General features: G+C 41.6%; 1 protein-coding gene across 1 annotated transcript in view; it reads right to left on the bottom strand.

Moving 5' to 3' along the window:
- Window positions 1-21,675, bottom strand: part of IMPG2 (interphotoreceptor matrix proteoglycan 2) — a 123,662-nt gene that overhangs the window by 45,758 nt on the left and 56,229 nt on the right. The window contains exons 6-7 of the mRNA XM_069759660.1: window positions 19,003-19,026; window positions 10,870-10,902 (exon numbers count right to left, since the gene is read on the bottom strand). Of these exons, the coding sequence (XP_069615761.1) occupies window positions 10,870-10,902; window positions 19,003-19,026 (57 nt within the window). The remainder of the gene's footprint in view (window positions 1-10,869; window positions 10,903-19,002; window positions 19,027-21,675) is intronic.

Here is a 21,675-nt window from a genome sequence, read left to right as displayed (position 1 = left end):
CCTCATTATGGGTTGCAGCTTCATCTATCTGCTTTAGAAGTAGACTTTCCATGCTTTCTGTTATATTTGGGGGTTTGTAACAGTTGTTGTTCATCATCATGAAGGTCATTCCACATGTTGCCGTGGACTTTTTTTCCTTCAAGGTTTGTCGTAGCAATAATGACTTTTTTACTGACAATGGCATAAACAGATCAAAACATGTCTTGATGTCACTTACTCTTGTCACAGCAAACCTTGTGATCCCAGGGGTCATTTTTATGACATTTGCAGCATCTGCCCTACCATTTACATCTGGAGGTACTGAGCTCCAACTGATCTTGCCACTTTTGGATTTGAATCTTTCAGCGGGAGCAGCTTCAGCACCAGTGACCTCCTCATCAGACTGATCAGAACTGTCTGTGTCTTCCGGTTGATACTCCACAAGCTGACTGCCACCTACACTTGCCAGCGAATGACTAGGAGATGGCCAATGGTTGTATTTTACAACGTGTCAGCATGCAATTCACTTGTGTTGTGGACCGACATTCACCAAGGATGGAATTCAAAGAAAAAAAACAAGTGGAGGATGTTTATTGAGGAACTAGGAAGATCCCTTGTCGAGGCGCACATTGACCAAAGGGAACGAGTGCCCCGAGATGCAGCCGCTGAAGCCTTGGTCCGACAACTCCAGAGCTCAACAAGTGCTTCGTCCACACCCACAGCAACACAAAGAGCATCAACACCAGCATCCTCCTCAACCAGGCCTGCCTCAACATCAACCACAACAGCCACAAACCCAGTGAGACCACCTGATTCTAAAAGAAAGAGGTGTCAGGTCTGCCCTAGCAATAAGGATAGAAAGACAAACATATCGTGCTTCGCCTGCAAAAAATACCTCTGCAAAGAACACACAAAAAGTGTCACTTTTTGCCACACATGCATCTAAATACTAATGCATCTAAAAACTAGTACTTGATTTCTGTTGATTTGATTTACTTGATTGATTGTTGTTTGTTTGTTTGTTTGTTTGACCTAGAAAAGCTACTTTTTATTATTATTGCTATTAATGTTAATATAATTTTAATCTTTTATTTGTATTAAAGTTCTATTAAAAAAATTCTGTTTTTTGCCTTTTTCATAAAGTAGTTAGATATGGAGCATGTTGAGCAACTACTACCTGTAGGTTCTGTACAGATAGGTGAGCATTACGCATTTTTTTGTCTTCATCTTGCACTCACCATTGGACATTCCAAATAATTTCTTAGTCACAAAACACATCTGGAGCGTAACCCCTTTAATCAGGTTCCAGCATCCAGGGAGTCTTTTAGCATCCCCTGACAACGCAATCACTGTGAGCAAAATGTACTATAGCACCTACAGGAGTGCACTTTCATAAGCCTCAATGATGGGGAAAGTGATGCATGGTGATAAGCTTATTTTCCAATAGTCAGCACAACACGCAGTTGGGTTTTCACAGACATCATGCCCAGTGTTGGACAGGCCAAGCAGAACATCGGAGGATCCTCCGATGGGCCCTCCCCATTGCTTCTGTATGTTTGGAGTAGATTCACTTTGGCTGAAATCTGGAGCATCAAGATCTTGGCCCACCGAGGAAGCCGACGCGAATCACGCGTAGGGGCGCGTGGTATACTCATGGCCATGAATATGGGTAAGAACCAATAATGGCATTACTTGCTTCACCACTGTTTAGGTCTAAAAACTTCAATGGTCATTGACCTTAGAAAATGAATGATATTACATATTCTCTCCTATGTGGTGGAAATGAGCCTGTCATTTCCTAGATTACTTTTTATATAATTAGTTGCACTGTCACTTTTGTATACCTGATTAAGGATTTTGGTTCTGTGGTTGTCTCTCCCCATATTTATGCCTGTGGAGTGACACCATATTTTTGGTGCACCTTTGACCGGATTTGAAAAGCTCTGTTTTTGATAAAACGGTTTTGAGTTATATGCTATGTACTGTCTTTTATTGTCTACTTTGTCATTAAAAATATATCTTTTTAATTACTATGTATTTTTTGGTGGTTGATACACTCCGTGTTCTTATATTCTAACACGTATACACAAGTTCACACTCACACTTACTGATAAATTTGTAGGTTGAGCTATGGGCGCTCAATCAGTTAAGTTTGGGCACCCCAGGTCAAAATTACTGTTATTGTGTTAAGCAAGTTGAAGATGAAATGATCTCTAAAAGGCCTAAAGTTACAGATGGCACATTTCCTATGTATTTTAAGCACAAATATGTATATATTTTCATCTTTTACATTTTAAAAATTACAAAAAAGGAAAATGGGCCAATGCTAAAATTTGGGCACCCTTGGGATATGTGTGCTCAGATAACTTTGACCAAGGTTTCAGGCCTTAATTAGCCTGGTTGGGTTATGGCTTTGATCACTATCATCGTTAGGAAACACCTCGTGATGAAAATTTCCCAGCTTTATAAAATCTCAGCCAACTCTAACCTTGTGTCGAAAAACAGCAGTATGGGGTCTTCTAAGCACCTGCCTACCACTCTGAAAATGAAAATGGTGGGGGCCCACAAAGCAGGAAAAGGCTATAAGAAGATGGCATTGTGCCTGCACCGCAAAATAAAAATACTTCAATTTTTGGTCCAAGTCACAGATCAAAATCACCCATACAAGTCTGTTTATTGCTATTGTACTTATCTGTATACTGGCCTGGTATTTTAGTATTATACTGGCTTCTCTGCTGCATTATTGGGTAAGTAGGGGATTGTGGGCCCATTCTATTAGATGGCACCTGTGTGCTGTACATATGTTTTATTTGTGTGTTGTGCTGTTTCTGAAATGTACTAATATATTTTGGAAATATATATGAGATTGCATTTGTTAATGATCACCTGTATTTCTAGATTTGATTCTGAGGAGTGAATTTCACTTCCAGCACTTACATTGATGACTGTGCTGAGATTTAATCCTTTTTAGTGCTGCAAAATAAGAGTTGTCTTTCATTCTTCTTATTGCCATGTTTTTGTAGTGCATTTACTTTTTTGCAGTTTTCCAGTTTGGTCTTTTCCAGTGTTTTTGTGTAACACCTGCACTGGGAACTGTTAGGGCAGCTACTGGTATACTGGGATTTACAGACACTAAGAAGAGCTTTGCAGCTGCTGTTATACCAGGACCTACAGACATTAGCAGATTTTCCTCTGAGCTGCAGTGGACTACAATTCCCAAGGACCCCTGGACTACAATTCCCAGGGATCCTTGTTTGAGTCAGATGACACAGCTTGGATTGGAGGAGGAGGGACTTGGAGGCAGGAGCTGGGGAGAAAGTGAAACTAAGAATTCAGAGGAAGAAAAGAGCGTGGAATCTTGTTGGGAGAGACAGAGCACGGGGGACTTGCCTGGCCCCATGCTGCAGGGTTGCTGTCCTCCCAGATATACTCGTGTTGCTGGAGAGAGTGCGACTTTGTTTTACCCTCTGGAGCAAGTTGCATCAAGAACTTGGAGAGTTCTGCCTGCACTCCCACCGTATAAAGGACTGAATCCGGCTGCCCCCAGCTGGTGTCCAGAGAACCATCCGACCGTTAGAGACGTGCCGTGAGTGACTTTCTGAGACTTGTGGTCCTACCAGCGTTATTTACAGTGAGTACATTACAGCCCAGACTATTGCCAGTTATATTCGTCTAAGTGCACCAACTGTTTTAATTTGCGCGCCTGCATCCGCGGCAACTGGGCCCCAACGTTTGGACTGAGTTAAACTAGAAGAAACAAACAAAAAACCCTACCACGTTATACTTGCAGGGTTGAAGTAGAATTAGAGTGAGATGTGTATATGACCTTGACAGAGCACAGTTATTTGTATTTCATGTTATTCTTTTAAATCCATCTAATTTATGCTGCATAGCAATAAACCTGTTAAACTGTTTTACTCCTGATCCCTGTGAGTGTGTACTGAGAGTGGCAGGGGCTTCACGAATCAGCCCCTGGCAGAAGATAATAGCCCTTCTGCAGTCCCAGAGAGAGAACTCCAATCAAGATTCGGGTGGAGGCACTGCGCCCTGGAGAGGTGAGACCCCCCATAACACCCAGTGTACCGTGGTAGCCCTAAAGGGGTGTTACATTTGTTTGTCACTCAAGGGCTGTTCCTGTTCCTCTTAGTTTTTATTTTTACAATGTGCCTAAGACCTAACAGGCAGGTAGTTGTTAACTGCCTGCCTTTAAATGCCCATTTCCGCTGACATAACATTAACAGAGCGACGCCTTCTCTTCCACTCTGCTCTACAGACGTCAAATAGATTGACAGCTGTCTCCCTGTAGCATAACTGCAGTCAGCCAGGTGTCATTCAGCATGATGATGGCAGTGACGCCACGCCAACAGAGCACAGTGGAAGAGAAAGAGCTGCTGTGTTAAGGTGGAGCAGCAGAATCACTAACAGGAGCAGTCAGTGACCGGTCTGAGCTGGCACCGGGTAGAACAGGCAGGTAGTTAGCAACTACTACCTACCTGTTAGTTTTTAGGCCAAAGGTAAAAAAAATCCTGGATAACCTATCTAGGTACAAACACAGAGATAGTTTTGAGAAGAGCCGGGTTACCCTCAGAATTGGACCATTCAATGTGACAGGCCACCTCTGGACTGACTGCTGGCTGGTGTCGTTAGGATACAAAGGCACTAGTATCCATGGACCTTTCCATCATGATGGTATCAGTTTGCTGCTGTCATTTTTACCGCAGTTGGTTATTTAAAATGAGAGGAGCTCATGTTATTTTTATTTTCTAACTATACACACAGTATATGCAGAATCGAACAGTCTGTGTTATGCCATACTGGGGTCATTTATTTCTATTTCTTTTGAGTAGAAGCAGTTAATTTTGCCTTCTTCAGCTCCTGGTTACATTTTCAAGATAACACAGGATAAAATATTAACATGTGAAACAACCTAATCTATTTACTCATGTTTCCATGTGGATCGGCACATTTTTATAACCAGGAATACAAAATTAGCACCAGAAAACTGATGCTCTCGGGATGTGAAGGTCCTTAGATGATGGTTATTTCATAATTTAATATTAATGGCTTGCAGCCGTCCCAGGCACAAACTATCATGATGGATGGTCTTTTTCTGGGGGTAACCAACTCCCATATCCTTGTGCATTACACAGTGAATTCATAGTAAAGGATGATCAATTTCTGAGGCAACAAAACCCTGGCTGACACTAAGCCCCAGTGAAAATAACTTTAAAGGGGTCTGTCTGATACCTCCATTACTAATGCTATAATAAAGCCATTAGTACAAAACCACTACCTTACATCATCACATTTGATTGTTTTATTTAACCAACTAGAAAAAGCCAATATAGTCCAAACAATAAGAAAAATGAAAGAAATCTCTGATATTTACATTCAATTGCTTTATCTTAATGTGTACAACGCAGTCCTCCTCCAGACTTTAGCCTTTCTTATTTCGATAGTAAATGGATGGTGGGCTCCAAGAATGATGCTCCCTTTTAGATGTAATTTTATATTTGTGAGTCTCCCGCCAGGGCCATGGGGTACTCGGTATCGGCTCCAGTACTTAAAGGGGATGTCACGGTGGCTGCAACCCGGTCCGTGGCCCTGGGCACCCAATTAAAGGGGAATGTCTTTTAGGGGTTTTATGAATAAAGTTTATTGTTCATGACGCCTCCTGTGGTGTTCAGTCAGTGGGGACTGACGCTGCTTAAAGGGGTCCTCTGGGGTGATGGTATGCAGCAAGATGGTGACGCTTCCCACAGGTGAATTGGGGTCCCCAGGGCTTCCCAGGTGTAGGGCACCGAAGGTGTGGTGGATGGTATGGCAAAGAACGAGGACACAGGTTTGCAGTCTTTACCTGTTTTACTGATGATAGCAGTCCTCAGTCCAGGGTACCAAGTGCTGGGTACCTGTAGTCCGGCCGGCTTGGAGGCAATAGGGGATCCCTCTCCCAGATGAGGTCCGTAAGCCTTTCCTACTTGCGCTACTTTAGTTGGCGAGGTACCTGCCGCTTGAACCTTGGTTGCAAAGTCCCCTCTCTCCTGTTCTAAGACAGATGTCTGCACGATAGCCAGTGCAAGCCGGTTTATAGGGTCTCTATCACGACCCGGGCTCTCAGGTTACTGCTTCACCTCAGACTTGATGTGGGTAATTGACATACAGTCCTATGCCCTCCGGTTCTGTTGCGCGTCCTGGAAAACAACACGACCTCGGGCTCCTGATACCTGGTTTCTGCGCTCTGGCTCTGAGGATGTCCTTCCGCTGTTCCCCTGCTGAGCCTCTTCCTCCTCTGTGCTCTTTTTCTCTAAGCTCCTCCACTATTCAACTCCTTCAGATTCTCACTCTTTCCAGAGGCTGCAGCTCCCACGTGGCTGCTTGCCTCTCCATCTGGTCCAGATGTCCTTCCTCTATCTCTCCCTCCTGGAGACTGCCTAACTCCTCCTCCAGACCAGGAAGCCTAATAGCTAAGGGAAGCTCCCCTGAATCAGGTCCTGAGCTCCCCCTTCTGGCCTGGATTCAGATTTTGTTGAATGTGAGTGCCTTAGGCTACTTTCATGCATCAGGTTTTTTGTTTCAGGTAGAATCCGGCTAATGTTCCAAAAAACGGATCCGTTGCAAATAGTGAAAAAACTGATGCAACGGGAAAGAAAGAAAGATTGATTGATAACTGGGTCCGGAGGCCGGATTAATTGTTTCACATCTCCGTTTCACACATTTTTGGCCGGCTCCGTTACTGTGCGTTTTTTTAGCCGGACGAAAAAACGTTTCTCTGGACGTTTTCTCCGTCCGCCGGAAATGACTATTTGGACGGATCCGGAAAAAAGGATGAAACTTGAGGCCATCAGGCGCAATCTGGGCTAATACAACTCTATGTGAAAAAAAACGGATCCGGCGTAAAAAAAAAACTGATCCGTTTTTTTCAAAAATTGTCGGATTGTGCCTGAAACAAAAAACCTGATGTGTGAAAGTAGCCTTTCCTGATAGAGATAATGCCCCTTGCCTCCAAGTGTGATATCACCCTCCCCGAAAGGAAGGCAACATCACTTTTAACAACCGGTTACCTGGGGTGTTACATTTGCACCTGCTTTTGTGGGATATTAATACATGTTTGTATGTATACTATTACTGTTATGTGGGTTTTAATGCTTATTTGAGTAAAATTTAAGTTTTATTATGTTCGGTCAATAATTTTGGGTTTTATTTATCAGGAAGAACTGTAGCTGTACAAGATCTAATCAGTCTATTCAGATGGTCTCCTTTATCTTGTGTTGGTGATAGGTAGCCTATATGCACCAAAAGCTGTACTTTGTATTTTATAGGACCTAACCAATAATTTTTTAGTCACATGGGACAAACATGATTTCAAGAGTATAAAATAACTCAACAGTTCAGAGATAGGTTACACATGACAATGGAGAACACCACAATATGTAATGTTATGGCATAATAGGTCATTAGTAGGGAACTACGTCACCACCTGTACCAGATCCAGGATATATACATGCATTGTAAGTCTATACACACTGGTACAATCATAAACCATACAGCAGAGCAAAATACCGTACATTCCAGCGGGATGACAGAGGTAATACTCACCTGCATGTGACTTGGTCTTCAAATGCCCCTGTGCACCTACACTTCAATACGTTTCATGTTCTCACCTCATCACTGAGTTCTGAGGTGAAAGACCAGTAGGAGTGTACACGTAACTAATAATTGATAGGTTGGAGCAAGGAATAAACCTCATTCCTCACATGATACATGTTCATTTCTGCAGTTTTTTTTTACATTTTAATTTATTTTTGCTCATTTTGTATTGATATCTTTGGGTATATTTGAGATAATATACAAAATGAATTTCCAACTGGAAATGAACTTTTAATTTTAAACAGTTTTTTTTTTTACTTTTTTTTCTTTTATTGTTAAATGCAGGCATGATAAGTTTATGTAATTTATCACTTGTTCATCGGTTTAAAGGATTGCTAATGCCGACATAAAAATCATCATTATCGACAAAAGTTCACCCTGTGTAAAAAGTGGATGTCTTGTCGATAACATGATACATGTGGACAAAGTGATCTGTTCCCATCAGTATTCACTAGCCACTGTAGACAGGCAAATAAATGAGTGCCAATGGACTCCTACATAGTCGTAGACCTTGGTTGCAAGTCAGAAGGCCCCAAACACATCAAATGGTTGGCGTGTCCTGCTGAAAATTGTGAGTTTGGATGACTTTCATCTAATGTGTGTGGGGGGTCTTAAGAATAGCCATATAGACTGATCAGTTCAGTCAGCTGCTATTCTCAGAAAGTAAAATTAGAAGTACAATAGAAAATACAAATATGTTATAGCAAGAATGAAGATGGATTTCCCTGTAAATGACAGATATTTTGCAATGTATATCTTTTTAGCAATCAGCACTCCAAAATTGAATTTATCACTTTGAGGGTGATATTTGTTTTTTAAAATCACTGGTACTTATGGTATTCATTGGGTGCATTTGGGCTGCGCAATATAATACTATTTACCTGCATACATTTATTATACTGCTGGACCATAGAAAATATTGTTTCAGTGGTCTTTGGAAAATGATATGTTTGTTCATACTTTCTCTTAAAGGGATATTCTCATGTTATTAAATTGCATTAGTTAATTAGACATCATGAAAATAAGCAAGTTTGCAATTGACTTCCTTTTTTATCTACTGCCATTCTCCTGCAAGGAAATCTGTAAGGCTAGGTTCAGATTGCGTTAATGGGACCGCGGTAACGAACAGCGTTGCACGGCGAAATTAACGTCGTGCAACGCGTCCGTTAGCGCGCCCATTGGCAGCAATGGGAACGCGCATCGCTAGCGCGTGCCATTTTCAGCACGCGCTAGCGATGTGCCGGTGTTTTGTGACGCGCCTCGGACGCTGCTTGCGCGCCCGAGGTCCGTTCCCCGCTTTCGCAGATCGGGGATCTGCGAGAGCGGGGACGTTAAACGCGACCCCGAAAAAGACATTGCGTTAGCGCAATCCGCTAGCGCTTAGCGCTAAACGGATTGCCCTAACGCAATCTGAACCTAGCCTAAGGGTGCGTATCCACTGTCTGGATAGACATAAAATCCCCTCCACTATGCTGTAACATATGGACGCTGCGGGTTGAACACTGCGGTTGTGCGCAGCGTTCAATCCGCAGCTAATCTGGATGTAATCCGGCCCATGGACACACACCCTTACCATACACATGCCCCCTGAGGAAGGAAGTTCTTACTTCCGAAACACGTATCAGGGAGGGCGGCCATACTACTAGGTATGTTACTAAAGACACGGCCACTGTGCAATATGGGTATTGTTTACCAGTCTCTATGATCATTTGTTGTCTCTCAGGGCCAGTCCACATGCTCCCTCACCGCCGTTTTTTTCTGTGGGAGGATTTGTTACCCTTTTACTATGTGTTCTGTCTGTAGGTCTTTTTGTATGATTAATAAACTTTTGAATTGATTTTGGTGTCAGTCTTTGGACATTTGTACACTGATTTGTATTTGTGGTGCCCCCTTACCATACACAGTATACAGCTTCTTTCCAAGTAGCTGACAAACCAGAGTCTGGCCAAGTACCTGCAGAAGTTTTATTTCAGGAGATTAGTTAACTCCTAGCTTCCCAGTCAGCTCTTTCCAGCCTATTGATTTCTATAAAGCAATAATCTGCTCAGTCCCCTCCTCCATCTCAGCTCCTGAGTTGTTATCAGTCCTTTAGGCTACGTTCACACTAGCGTTATGTTAGTGTGCGTCGGGTTAGCGTCGGGCGACGCAGCGGCGACGCACGCGTCATGCGCCCCTATATTTAACATGGGGGACGCATGCGTTTTTGTTTGTTGCGTTGTGCGACGCATGCATCTTTTTTGCCGCAAGCGTCGGACCAAGAAAACGCAACAAGTTGCATTTTTCTTGCGTCCGATTTTCGGCAAAAAACGGCGCATGCGTCGCAAAACGCAGCGTTTTTGCGTGCGTTTTGCTGCGTTTTTGCGTGCGTTGCATCGCCGACGCAGCGGCGCACAACGCTAGTGTGAACGTAGCCTTAGAATCTAGTCCACTGACCCCCACTATCTGAAACTTCCAAAGCAGTTCTCCTGATCACGGTTCTCACTTTCCTGAGCTGTTGCTTGTGTAAATGCAAATACAGTGGTAACAGTGTAGACTCAAAATGAACACTGATGGACTATTAAGGTGTTGCAGCTGGATGAAGCTCCTGACCAGAACAGTCACTCAAGGAGGAGCGCACGCCACCCAAGCAACCAGGAAATAAGGAGATTGCAAAGCTGAGAGCTGCTCAAGAGACATTTTGAGAATAGCCCTTCAAGCACAACATTACAGTTGTGAATTTATACTTTTATACTTGCATTCTAGTTCTATATTCTTTATTATACAGTGATTGCATGTAAGTTTACACATCTATAGCTGTATAGGATGCTAAAGATTTTACATACACGTAAGGGTATGTTCAGACCAGTTAGTCCACTGTTCATGTGTAGAACAGACAGCACACTGAAACAATGTTAACCTACATGCTAAATCACGAGACGTCTGTGTGAAAAAAACATAGCACGCGCTAATCTGATCCAGACCAGACTAGCGCATGTATATAGTAGGCACCTCCTGTACCTGTCTGTTATACGAATGGAAACACAAAGCTGCACGCGTAGATAGTCAAACCTGCAACTAGAAGACATAACTGCTTCGAGAAATTCAGCGACCTAAGTGAATGTAGCCTATAATGTGTTGCTTCCCACTGGTCAGGGTCGTTGTGCTCGAAGCTAAATAATATCTCTCCTAAAAGGAAATAGGATTTCACTGTAATATTTCTTCTATGCTAAGACTATGAGCTGCTAAACTATATTTTCTTCTTACCTGCACAGATGAAGCCATAGAGCAATGTCTTTTCTGCATGGTATTCAAAGTAAAATGAAAAAGTCTAAACTTCAAGAATCAGCAAAAACGTGACATTCATTCATTGCTAACAAACTGTAAGCAACCATCTATAGGGCAGCACGGTGGCGCAGTGGTTAGCACTGCAGCCTTGCAGCGCTGGGGTCCTGGGTTCTAATCCCACCCAGGACAACATCTGCAAAGAGTTTGTATGTTCTCTCCGTGTTTGCGTGGGTTTCCTCCGGGCACTCCGGTTTCCTCCCACACTCCAAAGACATACTGATAGGGATTCTAGATTGTGAGCCCCATTGGGGACAGTAATGACAATGTGTGCAAACTGTAAAGCACTGCGGAATATGTTAGCGCTATATAAAAATAATGATTATTATTATTATTATCTATGCCATATGTATCTCTAAATGTTCTCTACGTCTGGAAACATCCACCACACTCATATCTAATAAATGTAAAGTTCACTGTGAATCTATCATGATGACCATGAAAAATGATTTGATGAAAGTCTTTAATAGCTGCAAGAAATCATATTGGTTGGCCAATAAAATTAGTGGGCTTATGACTTATATCAGACCGGGCTTATTTCATGAATACCAAAAGGAGCAAAGCTTTAGAAAAGGCCACAGATTGCATTGATGACTTTGGTGCTTCATTGGGCCTCCCATAGAAGCAATTCTGTCAAAGGACAATGGTTTCTTATACTTATATTGGGGAAGGAAAGTCAGCTCACCATTTTGTAGGAAAACAGATGAGAAGCCCCGCACGAATGGCCTGGAGTAAGACAAAATCATCAATGAGAAAAGGATTGGAAATCCAGTGAGGTGCATGTGGTAAATCCCAATCAAGGAATAAAAATGCATAAAAGAGAAAAACAAGGATGGAGTCAACAGTGGCACACTGACCAACGCGTTTCAGCCTTATAGGTGCCTTAGCTGAAATAGCTGAAACGCGTTGGTCAGTGTGCCGCTGTTGACTCCATCCTTGGTTTTGTATTTTATTTATTTTTTGACAATAACATTTTTTCCGGATTGTACCACATGTGCCTCACTGGATTTCCAATCATTTTCCCACTATACTGATATTCGTTCCTAAACTGTTGCTCAATCTCTTAAAAAATGCTTAATTTCTAAGCGAAAACAATTAGCTTTAATAGTTTTGATATCATACTTAGTAATTATAGTTGACGATGATGTGAGAAAATATAAACCAAAAGAGTGATTTTATGTGACAGTAGAAGAGATGAGTGGATCTTTTGAAATTCAAATTTGCCAATTTCACGAAATCTTACTCCAAAATTTGATTTGTTGCAAATAAATTTGTGAGAATCTTAATACTGGAAAGCTTGTAATTGCTCAGAAAATACACGTGGTGGACCCCACTGACCATACTGTAAGAGCTTGCACTCTATAGGCGAGAAAGAGGACCCTGCAGGTCATAAGAGCTTACACTCTATAGGAAAGACTTAACTAGTCACTCTGAAGATGAAAAATTACTTCTATACAAAGTGTGCTCCGCTAGGAGATGTCATAGCTGCATTATGTCAAAACCCGTATAAACAAACAAAATTATCTTAGCCCACTGAGTGATATTTTAAGCAGTGTGGAAAATGGTGTCAGGCAAGGTTTTTTTATTAACCACAAATTAAATCAAAGATTATTTAAATTTGCGTGAAACCATACATTTCAAGAAATTCAACTCAAACGCAATCCTCCATGGATCAATCCATTCATCTCTAGCTGTAGACTCTCTTAAAGTTTATCAATCATTTACTGAATCAGAGAACATATTACAGTTACATGATAGCCGTGGCTATCATTCTGCTTTCAGCTGATAAGCATGGCTGAGACATTTTATTTCAAAGCTGGTGGTGTGAATGAGATGTCGGCTGACAAACATCTCTCCTGACTGCCCCTTACACATGAGCACTCAGCAGCAGATTAGTTAGCCTGAAAATAAAAGGATTGGTCATTGGAATTATAACCAACCAATGCGTCTCTCCTCAGACATCATTTGTAATGGAAGAGTTGAGAGTAATCCATACATATCAGGTAGTCAGTCATTCCTGCTGAAAGTGGTAGATTCATCCAACTTTCAATCAATGTGCCTGGGGGACTTTAGGGAGGTCTAACACTTACATTAAGAAAGAGAACTTTATACTTCCTATCACTTTTAGATCAACTACTGCCTTAAAAAACTGTGTCAGCAATTGGCACGAAAACTGTAACATACATGTACAGCAATTGTCTTTGTGACAACATGACATAGTCCGGATGCCTTTTATTTTGTTGGTGTCCAGCAGACTTATTCAAGATGCATAAATTGTGCAGCTTACAGTCATGTTGTCAGAGTACTTTCATCAAGTCAGTTCTGCTAAATATTTTTCTAATTTCATTACAATTAATGCACAGTAAGCAAACTTTCTAAAGATTTAAATGAAATATCTATTTTTCTAAATCTATAACTACTACCATTGACACTAATACTTATAACTATAATAGTAATATCAACATAATATGAACACTTCAAATCAACTTTTTGAAATTGAATAGATACTGTACATTTCCTAGATTCATAGAGTCTTCACCACTGCACCTTCACTTTTGTCCTGACATAGTTCCTCTAAATAAACATTTCATGTCTCACTCTCTACTTATAGGCATTTTAGGACAAGACCTAGTAACTAGTGATGAGCGAGTGTGCTCATTACTCGAGATTTCTGAGCATGCTCAGGTGATCTCCGAGTATTTTGGGTGTGCTCGGAGATTATGTTTGTGTCGCCGCAGCTGCATGATTTGCGGCTGCTAGACAGCCTGCCCTGAATACATGTGGGGATTCCCTAACAAACAGGCAACCCCAGATGTATTCAGGGTATCTAGCAGCCGCAAATCATGCAGCTGCGGTGACACAAACATAATCCACGAGCACGCCCAAAATACTCGGAGACCACCCGAGCATGCTTGGAAATCTCGAGTAACGAGCACACTTGCTCATCACTACTAGTAACCCAATTACATAAGAAAATGTTGTCTGCTAATGAGCAACAAAATAGTTTTAAGTTAGCTGATTAAGACGACCTGTCACTTGCCGTTAATATGCAGTTGTTTTATCTGGACTACATGCCAATGATCTCTTGAATCTGATATATTTTTGTTCCTGCCCCTTTCCATTCCTGACGTATAGCCATCCCCTCCTAGCAGGTAAATTTTGTCTTATTGGCCAAGTGGGCATAATCCTGAATTCTTCTTTGTGTGCAGCTTCATAAGGATCACATCCTCTTGGATAATAAAACAAAATTGGAAAAAAAATGGAAGACATAATTCAGGAATTGAGAGAAGGAAAAAAATAACTATGGCAGATTCAGGAAAACATCAGCCTTTTGCTCAGGTTAAAAAATTACGTAGTTTTGGGCAGTCACAGGTTCTATATAAAGTGGTTGTCTGACCCTAGATTACATGTTTGCAGTCTCTCCATGTGACTGCAGACTTGTGAATCCTCACATCACGTAAACTGTGCTGTGAGTGGGCTCAGGTGCTGGTGCTGGGAGTGGGCGGTCATGTGACCACAGTGTGTGATTTGCATACTTCTGGCCACATTCCATCTAGACGTGTCTGGCCTCACTCAATACACTTGCATTGAGAAAGGCTGAGCACATCTAGTCGGCACGTGACCCCATGTGCAAATCACATCCTTACGGTCACATGCCCACTGTTCCCGATGTTGGCACTGCGCTTTGAGGATTCACATTGCATATTACTTGTCAACCAAGATCCCATCGGAAGCTGATTTTACATATTATAACAGTAATACCAGTGGTTTGCTATAAAACAACAGCTCATAATGGCTAAATATACATTAAAGGGTTGTCCCATGAACAACGCATATTACTTATCCATATAAAAGATGATATATCTATGATCGCTGGAGCTACAAATGTTTGGACTTTCACCAATCATGACAAGGAACACCATAGTCCCTATGTGAATAGAGAATTATTGTTGATGTGAGACCACTGCTTGATTATTTGTCTATACAAGTGGTGGTTGCACATGCTCTGTATCTCTGTAATCATACATTTATCATCCATCCTGTGGATAGAACCTACTCATGTAATTTCTATGCCTTCACTCATCCAAATATCTGATCCAATAAATCAACTTAAACTGCCTCCCTATGCTGGCTGAGGGTGGTTTCACATTTGCGTTTTTTTTTTGCATTTTTGCGGTAAAAAAAACGCAAAAAAACGCATGCGTTTCTTTTCTATACTTAACATTAAAAACGCATGCGTTTTGACGCGTTTTTGCAATGCATGCGTTTTTTCACTGCATGCGTTTTGTTGCAGAAATGCAACATGTAGTAATTTTAGCAGCGTTTAGCGGCGTTTTTTTGCCGCGAAAAAAACGCATGCGTTTTTTCGCGGTAAAAAAACCCATTGATGTCTATGTAAACGCATGCGTTTTTAAGCACATGCGTTTGCATGCGTTTTTATAGAAAAACACAAGAATACACACTTATAAGCCATCCCCCAACCCTAACCCTAAAACACAAACTCTAACCCAAACTGTAACACAAACTGTAACACAAACTCTAACACAAACTCTAACACAAACTCTAACACAAACTGTAACACAAACTGTAACACAAACTCTAACCCTAACCCTAGGGATCCTAACCCTAACACAAACCCTAACCCTAACCCTAAAACACAAACTCTAACCCAAACTGTAACACAAACTGTAACACAAACTGTAACACAAACTCTAACACAAACTCTAACACAAACTGTAACACAAACTCTAACACAAACTCTAACACAAACTCTAACACAAACTCTAACACAAACTCTAACCCTAACCTTAACACAAACCCTAACCCTAGCCCTAACCCTAGCCCTAACCCTAGCCCTAACCCTAACCCTAGGGATCCTAACCCTAACCCTAACCCTAACCCTAGGGATCCTAACCCTAACCCTAACCCTAGCCCTAACCCTAGCCCTAACCCTAGCCCTAACCCTAGCCCTAACCCTAACCCTAGGGATCCTAACCCTAACCCTAACACAAACCCTAACCCTAACCATAAACACAAACTGTAACACAAACTGTAACACAAACTCTAACACAAACTGTAACACAAACTCTAACCCTAACCCTAGCCCTAACCCTAGCCCTAACCCTAACCCTAGGGATCCTAACCCTAACACAAACCCTAACCCTAGCCCTAACCGTAACCCTAGCCCTAACCCTAGCCCTAACCCTAGAGATCCTAACCCTAACCCTAGCCCTAACCCTAGGGATCCTAACCCTAACCCTAACACAAACCCTAACCCTAAAACACAAACTGTAACACAAACTGTAACACAAACTGTAACACAAACTCTAACACAAACTCTAACACAAACTCTAACACAAACTCTAACACAAACTGTAACACAAACTGTAACCCTAACCCTAACCCTAGGGATCCTAACCCTAACCCTAACCCTAGCCCTAACCCTAGCCCTAACCCTATCCCTAACCCTAACCTTAGGGATCCTAACCCTAACCCTAACACAAACCCTAACCCTAACCCTAAAACACAAACTGTAACACAAACTGTAACACAAACTGTAACACAAACTGTAACACAAACTCTAACACAAACTGTAACACAAACTGTAACACAAACTCTAACCCTAACCCTAGGGATCCTAACCCTAACACAAACCCTAACCCTAAAACACAAACTGTAACACAAACTGTAACACAAACTGTAACACAAACTCTCACACAAACTCTAACACAAACCCTAACCCAAACTGTAACCCTAACCCTAACCCTAACCCTAGCCCTAACCCTAACCCTAGCCCTAACCCTAACCCTAGGGATCCTAACCCTAACCCTTTGGGTTAGGGTTAGGATCCCTTAGGGTTAGGGTTACGGTTAGAGTTAGGGTTTGTGTTAGGGTTAGGGTTAGGATCCCTAGGGTTAGGGTTTGTGTTAGGGTTTGTGTTAGGGTTAGGGTTTGTGTTAGGGTTAGGGTTTGTGTTAGGGTTAGGGTTTGTGTTAGGGTTAGGGTTTGTGTTATGGTTATGGTTAGGGTTTGTGTTAGGGTTAGGGTTTGTGTTAGGGTTAGGGTTAGAGTTTGTGTTAGGGTTAGGGTTTGTGTTAGGGTTAGGGTTTGTGTTAGGGTTAGGGTTTGTGTTAGGGTTAGGGTTTGTGTTAGGGTTAGGGTTTGTGTTAGGGTTAGGGTTTGTGTTAGGGTTAGGGTTTGTGTTAGGGTTAGGGTTTGTGTTAGGGTTAGGGTTTGTGTTAGGGTTTGTGTTAGGGTTAGGGTTAGGGTTTGTGTTAGGGTTAGGGTTTGTGTTAGGGTTAGTGTTAGGGTTTGTGTTAGGATTAGGGTTAGGGTTTGTGTTAGGGTTAGGATCCCTAGGGTTAGGGTTTGTGTTAGGGCTAGGATCCCTAGAGTTAGGGTTTGTGTTAGGGTTAGGGTTTGTGTTAGGGTTAGGATCCCTAGGGTTAGAGTTAGGGTTTGTGTTGGGGTTAGGGTTAGGGTTTGTTTTAGGGTTAGGGTTAGGATCCCTAGGGTTAGGGTTAGGGTTTGTGTTAGGGTTTGTGTTAGGGTTAGGGTTTGTGTTAGGGTTAGGGTTTGTGTTAGGGTTAGGGTTTGTGTTAGGGTTAGGGTTTGTGTTAGGGTTAGGGTTTGTGTTAGGGTTAGGGTTAGGGTTTGTGTTAGGGTTAGGGGTTATGGTTTGTGTTAGGGTTAGGGTTACGGTTAGGGTTTGTGTTAGGGTTAGGGTTTGTGTTAGGGTTAGGATCCCTAGGGTTAGAGTTAGGGTTTGTGTTGGGGTTAGGGTTAGGGTTTGTTTTAGGGTTAGGGTTAGGATCCCTAGGGTTAGGGTTAGGGTTTGTGTTAGGGTTTGTGTTAGGGTTAGGGTTTGTGTTAGGGTTAGGGTTTGTGTTAGGGTTAGGGTTTGTGTTAGGGTTAGGGTTTGTGTTAGGGTTAGGGTTTGTGTTAGGGTTAGGGGTTATGGTTTGTGTTAGGGTTAGGGTTACGGTTAGGGTTTGTGTTAGGGTTAGGGTTTGTGTTAGGGTTAGGAATCCCTAGGGTTAGGGTTAGGGTTTGTGTTAGGGTTAGGGTTAGAGTTTGTGTTAGGGTTAGGGTTAGTATCCCTAGGGTTACTAGGGATCCTAACCCTAACCCTAACCCTAAGTATTTATGTTTATAGTGGGTTTTCTAGTTGATTTTGATGATTGGCAGCTGTCAAACACTTCTCATTATGCGTTTCAAAAACGCAAACGCATGGAAAAACGCGTTTAAACGCGTCTAAACGCAAAAAACGCATGCGTTTAAACGCGTTTTTGCATCAAATGCGTTTGCGTTAAAAAGGCTGCGTTTTGAAACGCTAGTGTGAAACCAGCCTGAGTGCATTGGTGAGTCAATGGCATATGCATTTTATCATTCTTCCAAGTAAAATCTGGAGTCCTTAGTAGATACAAAGAGAGACTTCTTCAGAGAACTGTCCTTTATTTCCATTCCTTAGGATATTGGCTAACACTGTCATTATTTCCAGTAATCTTCACGAATCTAGGGTCTATACATTCTTATACTAATCTCTCCAAATCTGCTGGCCTGCTGTGGCATATGCATAGAACAGAATGGACTCTTGTTGTTTGCTCTTCCTCACCATCTGCTAACAACTTGTGGAGGAAAAGGGATGGCATGTAATAATGGTTTACTAGAGTCATATGTAGTATCTGACATAATACCTTCCTGCTCCTTACTTCTGCTGATCGAGGGCGGTGGAACCCTCCCAATTCACATAGTGATGGCTCTTACCAGGACCATCAATATGATAACTCGGAAAACCACTACACATTGTAGCTTGTTCACAAAGCATGTGGGAAAATGTCAGAGGAGTCTAACCCTCTCTACTCCTCCATAGGTTCCATATCAGTCACATGGGATTACTCCATGGTATTTAGGATACTTGGTAGTTTTCAATTATTTTATTTAAATAGCATGAACAGTTTGGTATGTATTACTGCTGGAGAGCAGTAATGTTATCAGACAGTATTGCTACCAACATTCTAAAAGATAATCAAATATATAAGACCAGTAACTTACCCGCATGTCCAATCACTGCAAGAGCTAACGGCAGAAGATTAAACCAGGAAGTATTAATTACCAATAACGATGGCATCATGTCAATAAGTCGGAATTGAAAATGGTTATATTGTACCTACTAAAATGGTTATGTGTACCTACTATACCGGTTATTGTTTACCTACTATACTGGTTTTAGTGTACCTACTATACCGGTTATTGTTTACCTACTATACTGGTTATAGTGTACCTACTATACAGTCTATAGCGTTCCTACTATACTGGTTATAGTGTACTTACTATACTGGTTATAGCGTACCTACTATACTGGTTATAGCGTACCTACTATACTGGCTATAGCGTGCCTACTATACTGGCTATAGCATACCTACTATACTGGTTATTGTGTTCCTACTAAACTGGTTATAGCGTGCCTACTATACTGGATATAGCATGCCTACTATACTGGTTATAGCGTTCCTACTATACTGGCTATAGTGTTCCTACTATACTGGTTACAGCGTGCCTACTATACTGGTTATAGCATGCCTACTATACTGGCTATAGCGTACCTACAAAACTGGTTATTGTTTACCTACTATGCTGGTTATAGTGTACCTACTATACTGGTTATAGCATGCCTACTATACTGGCTATAACATGCCTACTATACTGGCTATAGCGTACCTACAATACTGGTTATTGTGGTCCTACTAAACTGGTTATAGCGTGCCTACTATACTGGTTATAGCATGCCTACTATACTGGTTATAGCGTTCCTACTATACTGGCTAAAGTGTTCCTACTATACTGGTTATAGCGTGCCTACTATACTGGTTATAGTGTACCTACTCTACTGGTTATAGCGTACCTACTATACTGGTTATAGTGTACCTACTATACTGGTTATTGTTTACCTACTACACTGGTTATAGCGTACCTACTATACTGGCTATAGCGTACCTACTATACTGGCTATAGCGTACCTAATATACTGGCTATAGCGTACCTACTATACTGGTTATAGCGTACCTACTATACTGGTTATTGTTTACCTACTACACTGGTTATAGCGTACCTACTATACTGGCTATAGCATACCTACTATACTGGTTATAGCGTGCCTACTATACTGGTTATAGTGTACCTACTATACTGGTTATTGTTTACCTACTACACTGGTTATAGCGTACCTACTATACTGGCTATAGCGTACCTACTACACTGTTTATAGCGTACCTACTATACTGGCTATAGCGTACCTACTATACTGGTTATTGTTTACCTACTACACTGGTTATAGCGTACCTACTATACTGGCTATAGCGTACCTACTACACTGGTTATAGCGTACCTACTATACTGGCTATAGCGTACCTACTATACTGGTTATAGCGTACCTACTATACTGGTTATAGGGTACCTACTACACTGGTTATAGCGTACCTACTATACTGGTTATAGCGTACCTACTAACCTACTATACTGGTTATAGCGTGCCTACTATACTGGCTATAACATGCCTACTATACTGGCTATAGCGTACCTACAATACTGGTTATTGTGGTCCTACTATACTGGTTATAGCATGCCTACTATACTGGTTATAGCGTTCCTACTATACTGGCTAAAGTGTTCCTACTATACTGGTTATAGCGTACCTACTATACTGGTTATAGTGTACCTACTATACTGGTTATTGTTTACCTACTACACTGGTTATAGCGTACCTACTATACTGGCTATAGCGTACCTACTATACTGGCTATAGCGTACCTAATATACTGGCTATAGCGTACCTACTATACTGGTTATAGCGTACCTACTATACTGGTTATTGTTTACCTACTACACTGGTTATAGCGTACCTACTATACTGGCTATAGCGTACCTACTATACTGGTTATAGCGTGCCTACTATACTGGTTATAGTGTACCTACTATACTGGTTATTGTTTACCTACTACACTGGTTATAGCGTACCTACTATACTGGCTATAGCGTACCTACTACACTGGTTATAGCGTACCTACTATACTGGCTATAGCGTACCTACTATACTGGTTATAGCGTACCTACTATACTGGTTATAGGGTACCTACTATACTGGCTATAACATGCCTACTATACTGGCTATAGCGTACCTACAATACTGGTTATTGTGGTCCTACTAAACTGGTTATAGCGTGCCTACTATACTGGTTATAGCATGCCTACTATACTGGTTATAGCGTACCTACTATACTGGTTATAGCGTACCTACTATACTGGTAAGAGCATGCCTACTATACTGGTTATAGCGTGCCTACTATACTGGTTATAGCATGCCTACTATACTGGTTATAGTGTACCTACTATACTGGCTAAAGTGTTTCTACTATACTGGTTATAGCGTGCCTACTATACTGGTTATAGTGTACCTACTCTACTGGTTATAGCGTACCTACTATACTGGTTATAGTGTACCTACTATACTGGTTATTGTTTACCTACTACACTGGTTATAGCGTACCTACTATACTGGCTATAGCGTACCTACTATACTGGCTATAGCGTACCTAATATACTGGCTATAGCGTACCTACTATACTGGTTATAGCGTACCTACTATACTGGTTATTGTTTACCTACTACACTGGTTATAGCGTACCTACTATACTGGCTATAGCGAACCTACTATACTGGTTATAGCGT

Source organism: Ranitomeya imitator, chromosome 3 (genome assembly GCF_032444005.1).
Source record: "Ranitomeya imitator isolate aRanImi1 chromosome 3, aRanImi1.pri, whole genome shotgun sequence".
In the NCBI taxonomy this organism is placed as follows: Eukaryota; Metazoa; Chordata; class Amphibia; order Anura; family Dendrobatidae; genus Ranitomeya; species Ranitomeya imitator.
This window is presented reverse-complemented; position numbering and strand designations above follow the sequence as displayed.